The sequence below is a fragment of the Entamoeba nuttalli genome (genome assembly GCF_000257125.1).
Source record: "Entamoeba nuttalli P19 unplaced genomic scaffold asmbl_4182, whole genome shotgun sequence".
NCBI classification, from domain to species: domain Eukaryota; phylum Evosea; order Mastigamoebida; family Endamoebidae; genus Entamoeba; species Entamoeba nuttalli.
In genome coordinates this window covers 1-7,348 of record NW_008576615.1, presented here as the reverse complement: position 1 = coordinate 7,348, position 7,348 = coordinate 1, and the positions used below count along the sequence as shown (strand labels likewise).

Genomic DNA, 7,348 nt, shown 5'->3' with positions numbered 1-7,348 from the left:
TTTTTCTATCTTATATAGCAAAACGTATCACCTCCCTCTTTTAAGAGAATCTCATTTTGTCATTGTTTTTAGTGCCTATAATATTATTATGCTTCTCCAATTTTGTTGCTAAGAATTGTTATTGTTGGGATTAATCATTTCTCATTATTTATACCCCACAACTATACTTTGCTGAAGATTGTTTTAAGTTTTTTCTATCTTGTTCTTAAATTTATTATCTGAATGATACTATTATTTCATCACCTTCTCTTATTTATGATTAATTTTATACCAGAACTGAATATCTTCTATTGTTCTAATATTGTATTCATTATTAATTCTCTTCTAATGTGTGTTTGTTAGTTAGTTACTTATCATTGAAATTATTTTTATTTTCTATTTGTTCAGTTGTTTGGATGTTTTTTGTCTTTCCTTTACTCCTTTTTTTCGACACCTTTTTTTAAATGACTTAGCCTCGAAATTTTTGTTTAGAGTGATGGTGTTAACTAGTTGTTTATCTATTTTTTAGTTTTATTTAGGTGTCTTTTTGTTTGGCTATAAATGGTATGAGATACTGATGATATAACCACATTCAACCTATTTCACACTTATGTTCTTCTTAGTTGTTATAAACTTCTTTAAAACTACTTGTAATTATTTTACTTCTTCTCTCAATTATCATTTTTTACCTATTCTTTTATAAAAAGTCTTTGTAGACTGCCATTAAAATTCTTGTACTTTAATACTGTAACTTTAATTTTGTCGTTAGTTAGTTTCATTTCTTGAATACTAAAATATATTTTGTTTATTGGATAATATTATTTAATCTATCAGTATTTTTTCAAACTCTGAATAAGCTGCATATACCAATCATCTTTTCCTTAAATGAATAAATAAATTCCTAACTTATGTAATTAATTCAAAATTGAGAGATAGGTAGAAAGTTCTTATGAAGACTCTTAAAATTACTCAGATTGAGTCAAAACAATAACAAAATAATAGAGCGTTGCCTTATGAACATTAAACTGCTTAAAACACCATTTTTCTATGAAGGCAATAAATGTTTTCATAACAACATATCCTAGTCATTGTTGTAGTACATTGTGTATTATTATTAGTTTGTTTATAAACTACTAACTCCAAGGAATTATAGATTGTGTTATCATCCATTGTGCCACAGAAAAAGGTCATAGACCATATGGAAAAAGAATGTATTAAAGATTTTGATGGTATTTGCTGTTAAAAAAGATGAATTAAATTTCTGTAATTGTATTGGGTATATTTTTAAACCAAAGGATGTTCAATTATGGGTTTTCAGATAAACAAAAAAATAATAAACTTAAAAATATAAACACTAACATTACTATGAAAATTGGTGATGCAAACATTAACTCAGAAAGTTCAAGATAGACAGTTGAAAATAACTTTGAAGAAGAAGAAATTCCATTAAACTATAAAAAAATAAAGATGTTATTAGTTATTTTTGAATGAAAAATTAACTGAGTATATTATATTTATATGAATAAGATTGGATTAAATATCTTTTTTTTCTTGAACAGTTGAGTTGTTATCATTTTCTTCTTTCTCGCCTAATTGTTGTTGAATGCCTTTGACTAATTTATTTGCCTTTTCTACTAAATCACTTTTTTTATCCCGAGAAGTTACTGAAACATTTGATTGAATCAGAAATTTTTTTAGTAAACTAGCGTTGTAGGTATTTCCTTTTCCTGAACAAATACCATGGTATATATCCAACATCATATCATCATCAATTTTAAGTTGTTCCTTTGGTTTTGTAGGACGAATTCTTTTTGTTGGAAGTATGAAATGGTCTTTTACATTTTGAATATCATCAATAGGAACTTCATTATTTTCTAAAGTACTTTCTTGTTGAAGATCAATTTTCATTGCCTCAATGATAGCGTTTATTCTTTCTTCCATAACAGGATTTTTTAATGCCATAAAATCAATGTTACTTGTTGTACATTTACTAATCAAACTTTTCATAGATTGATTTTGAGAAACATTACAATTAGTTGAATGAATATTAAATTCTGGTTCAGAAAGAAGTGGAGTTAAAACATCATCAATATATGGTAAATAAATCATATATAACCCACTTGGTATAAATTCTGAAGTAGATTTAACTGGAACAATAGCAACATCTTTCACTTGAGACCTACTAAAGAAATCACAACGTAATGCTTGTTTCTCTTTTAATAATGTTTGATAAAGAGCGTCATACCATCCACTATCTTCAATAGGACGAATAAATGAAGCAGAACTTGTTGTAGATTGAAGGAAATCTTGTGATATTTTACCTTTAACGATAATACTATTTCTATACTTTTCTTCAATAGTATGTAATTTTTGATACTCTTCTTCAGTAAAAGTAATTTTTTTAGACCCAAATGAATAATCCCAAACATCTCCTTCATTATGAGCAGTTAATTCTCTTTTTTCACCATCTGGCATTTCTTCTTTTCTTATTTTACCAATTACTACCCTCCATCCTTCTTTTTCAACAAGTACGTTACCAAGAGTTGAAGCGGATATAGAAGTAGAAATGTTATTAATTATAACCTTTATTCTACATCCTTCGTATGGAATAAAGTCATAATAATATCCAAAACTTTTATGAAACGAAATACAAACTCGTTCAAGACGATTCAATGGGAAGCATTTAAAAGGAAATTGTGGAATTTGGTATTTACTTGAAAAAAAGATAGGTTCTGGTGGATTATTTATTATATATGCATTTATTTCTGGTGTAATTTGGTGATGAGTAAAGAATTGAGGAGGAACAACAAATACTATTCTTGGTTGGTTAATAATGTTAGCAGCTTGAAATATTTTATGAGTAGCTTGAAATGCATTAATTAATGGAATTAATTTTTTGGATGGTTTGATATTATCAAAAAATTTACGATATTCTTCTAACAGTTTAATTGTTGCATTTTGCAAAATATGAACATTTTGAATACCTTCAGCAAGTGACTTTGTACTATTTTGACTTCCATAAAATATCAATCCAAATCTATCTTTTGGATAAAAAATTGGTGTTTGTTTCATCATTCGAATCATAGCTTCAGTTATTTCTTTATCAAATGGTTGATCATCATATGAATGACAATCGACAATAAAGACAACTCCTTCTTTAGGTTTTATGAAAGGTTTCTTCTCAGGAAGTGCATCATTATTCTCAATCTGAAAATTTCTGTCTTGACCATATTCTATGTCTTCAAAATAATCTTCGTTTTCCATTAATTAACTATTACTAAAAGAAAAAAAAATAGAACTTTAATTCATTTTTATTTTATTTTATTTATTTTTCATAAGAATAGTTTAAACCCGTTTTAATGAAGAACTTTTCACAGAAAAATTTATAAGATGATTAATTAAAAACACAATCGTTAATGTTTTTTTTTTTTAATTTTGTTTCATTCATCCAAAATAAATTAAAAACTAAAAAGAAAATCGAGTTTTCTATGTCGAAGGATTCTCTTTTAGGTAGAAGAAGGAAGAATTGGAAGTGAAGAAGTGGACGGCTCAAAATAAAGAAGAGAAGAAGCAATGTAGAGATTCCATCAAGAAGAAAGAATTCGATAATCAATCTGAAATGTTCTGGAAGAAAAATGACAAACATTATAAAAAGACAATCTTGGAATAAGAAAGGTATTAATTCTTGCTATGTGTGATATTGAACTTGTTGACATTCAAAACAGAGATTGCCTTCGTGCTCAAAGAAAAGAAATTACTGATTATAACAAAACTTTCAAACCACAATATAGTGAATCTGAAATTGTACATGAAGCTAGAAGATGTTTATATTGTGCTGAACCAAATTGTATGAGATGTTGTCCAACTCAATTAGATGCTAAAAGAATGGTTCATGCTGCTGGAGAACATAATTTCTATGAAGCTGCTCGTGTTGCACTTACTGCTAATCCACTTGCTCTTTCATGTGGACATCTTTGTAGTGCTGAAGAATGTTGTAAAGCTGGATGCAACTTGTCCAAAACACATGCTGGTGCTATTGATATTAATGCAATTCAAGCTTTCTCTCTTCAAAGATTTAAAGAATATAGAATTATGCCAACCATTGGTAATGTTCCAGTTATTGAAAAGAGTGTTGCTATTATTGGAGCAGGACCTGCAGGACTTGCTGCAGCCTCCTTCTTTGCAAGATGTAATTTCAAGAAGATTGTAGTTTTTGAAAGAAATGCTTATTTAGGAGGAATCTTAAGAAAAGAAATTCAAGAACAAAGACTTGCTAAAGAAGAATTAGATTTTGAAATTGAAATGATTAAATCATATCCAAATATTGAATTTAAATTAAATTCATCAGTTAGTGCTAGTGATATTGCAGGTCTTAGAAAACAATATGATTATGTTTTTGTTGGATGTGGAAGACAAAAACCATATACTTTTGGTGATGCACCACTTGCTCGTGATTTCCTTTATGGTATGTCTGATAATACTATTGATGTTAAAGGAAAGACTGTTGCTATTCTTGGATCTGGTGATGTAGCTGTTGATTGTTGTGAAGCTGCACAAGAACATGGAGCTTCTCAAGTCTTATTAGTAATGAGAGAAGATATTAAAACTGCAACTTGCCATAAAAAATCAATGATTGGAGTTATTGAAAGAAATATTGAAATTATTCCAAAAGTTCTTCCACAAAGACTTGATGCTAAAGGAGTTATTTGTAAAGATCTTTATGATCCAAATGGAATTGAAAGACTTATTCCAGCTGATATAGTTATTTGTGCTTTTGGTTTTGGACCAGATGCTTCATTTGTTGAAGGAACTCCAGATGCTAATGGACTTGTTATGAAAGCTGAAAATGGACTTGGAGCAGTTTATGTTGGAGGTGATTATAGAAGATCATTCTCAATTGTTGAAGCCGTTCATGATGCTGAAGTTGTTGTTGCTTCTATTGCTAAAGAATTTGGAGTTAATAAGATTCCTAAATTCCATACTCCAGTTGATGATGTTGATATTTCAGTCACTGTTGACGGAATTAAATATGAAAATCCATTTGGTATTTCATCTGCTCCAGTTTCAGGAACTTATGAACATTTAAAGAGATGTTTCCAAGCTGGTTTTGGATTTGCTCTTACTAAAACATATCCATTAGAAAAAGATATACAAAAGAATAATCATATCAGAATTGTTAAAGTTTATGATTCGCAAGAGTCTACTTCATATAATAATATTGTTATGATTTCTGAACATTCTCATCATTATTGGCTTGAATCAATTAAAAAATTAAAAGCTGAATTCCCTAATAAAGTTGTTATTGCTTCAATTATGTGTATGGATAATGCAGATGATTGGCATCTTCTTGCTAAACTTTCTGAAGAAGCTGGTGCTGATGCTCTTGAATTGAATTTCTCATGTCCAAATGAATGTCATGGTAATGATGGAAATGAAGGTGGATGTGAAGGTGGATTTAAGTCTCATAATGCTATGGCAATGGCAATTGGTGTTTCACCAGCTGCTATTGAAAGATGTACTAGATATGTAGTTGAATCAGTTCATATTCCAGTTTATCCAAAACTTACTCCAAACGTTGGTAATATTGAAGAACTTGCTGCAGCTGCTATGAGAGGAGGAGCTTCTGGAGTTTCAACAATTAATACTGTCTTTGGTATCTCTGAAATTACACTTTCTGGTCATCCATGGCCACAAGTTGGTGTTGAAAGAAATACTATTTCTGGTGGACTTTCTGGTGATCTTGTTAGACCAATTGCTATTAGACAAATTGCTCAAGTATTACGCCATAATGAAAATGTTAGAGGTCATCTTCTTGGAATTGGAGGAGTTAGATCTGCTGAAACTGCTATGCAATTAATTTATACAGGTGCTTCAGTAGTTCAAATGTGTTCTTCAGTTCAAAAATGGAGTTATGATATTGTTGATGAAATTATTTCAGGAACTAAATTCATTTTATACTGCTGGTCAAGACCAGACCTTAGAGGTTATCTTAATAGTCAAGGAGTTGAAAGCTTTATGCCATATGGAGAAAAGACTCCATTCTGGACTCTTGATAATAAACAAGATAAACCAGTTCCAAAATTGGCTGAAGTTACTGGTATTGCTTTGAAGCATATTGGAGAAAGAAAGATCCTTGAGGGACCAGAAAAATGGAGAGTAAATGCTCACATTAAAAATAATTGTATTGGATGCGGTTCATGTGCTTTATCTTGTCGTGATAACTCAACTACTGCTATTGTTAAGGATGGAAACAGATATCGTGTCGATGATGAGAAATGTATTGGATGTGCTCTTTGTTCATCAGTATGTCCAGTTAATGCTATAGAATATGTGAAAGTTAAAGGTTTGAATGAAATGACACCAGAAGAACTTAAGAAAGTTCCAACAGCCTTCTAAATTTTTTTGAATTGATATTTCAATGATATTTTTATTTTATATTTCTTTTTATGATTTTACATAGAATTTCATAGAAGCATCAGAAAAGATTTTTTTCTTTTCTAAATCTCAAATTTCTCATTTACAAAGTTTCTTATATGAAAGACTTATATCCTCATTTAATGATATATCTTTTTATTGCGGTTGGTGTTTTTATTGTTTGTTAATTTTACTTTATCTCTTTTAAAAGGTTATTAAATAACAGATTTCTTCATTACTTGTTATTGGTAGCTCAATTTTTGCATTTGTTACTCAACCCAAATACTATCTTTTGGATGGTTCATCTTTATTAAAAATCAGAGAATTTTTTTTTATATCAGCAATGACTGGGAGTGTAATAATGTTGGTGGTAGTGAGTATTCTACTCTGTTTATATCCTATTAAAAAAATTCGTTATACTTATGCATTAATTTTTTTAATAGGATGTATATTTTTTGTAGCAATATTCTTATCATCTTTTGCTGCTTTTCGAGAACCAAAAAAGATAAAAACATTAAATTCAGATGAAAAAATATTTAATGAAAATAAAGTTTGTTAATATTCATTTATTCTTTGTTTACTTCATTCATATTCCAGAATTCTTGTTGTTTTAAAGATAGTTCGCTTAATTCTTGTGGATGTCCAAAACAAAATAAATCTGAATGTCCTGTTTGTGTTGAAGATATTAATGATATTCCATTCTTTATTGCATTTTTATCAAATGCAATCTGTTCATGTACTTTGTTCTCAGGCATTTATTTAAGTTGTCTATATTATTATAAAAAGATCAAAAATGGAGCAGAAAAACATAATATATCAAAAACCCAATATTTCAAAACCAAATTCACTCAGTATTTTTCAAAGAAAATTTCAGAGGAACAACAAACATTAATTTAATTATTCTGTAATTTATTAATTTTCATCAAATCAATCAATTAGTATTATTTATTCTTTC

General features: G+C 28.9%; 3 protein-coding genes across 3 annotated transcripts; 2 read left to right on the top strand and 1 right to left on the bottom strand.

Moving 5' to 3' along the window:
- Positions 1-1,512: 1,512 nt before the first annotated feature.
- On the bottom strand, positions 1,513-3,243 carry ENU1_096270 (hypothetical protein; the record flags this gene model as incomplete). Its single annotated transcript, XM_008859179.1, has 1 exon — positions 1,513-3,243. The coding sequence occupies one exon, from the start codon at positions 3,241-3,243 to the stop codon at positions 1,513-1,515; it is 1,731 nt and encodes a 576-aa protein (XP_008857401.1).
- Positions 3,244-3,669: 426 nt separating this feature from the next.
- On the top strand, positions 3,670-6,375 carry ENU1_096260 (dihydropyrimidine dehydrogenase, putative; the record flags this gene model as incomplete). The annotated part of the gene is made up of 1 exon (XM_008859178.1): positions 3,670-6,375. The coding sequence occupies one exon, from the start codon at positions 3,670-3,672 to the stop codon at positions 6,373-6,375; it is 2,706 nt and encodes a 901-aa protein (XP_008857400.1).
- A 137-nt stretch (positions 6,376-6,512) lies between these two features.
- Positions 6,513-6,952, top strand: ENU1_096250 (hypothetical protein; the record flags this gene model as incomplete). Its single annotated transcript, XM_008859177.1, has 2 exons — positions 6,513-6,572; positions 6,620-6,952. 2 exons carry the CDS (start codon positions 6,513-6,515, stop codon positions 6,950-6,952), a joined length of 393 nt encoding a protein of 130 aa, XP_008857399.1.
- Positions 6,953-7,348: the final 396 nt, after the last annotated feature.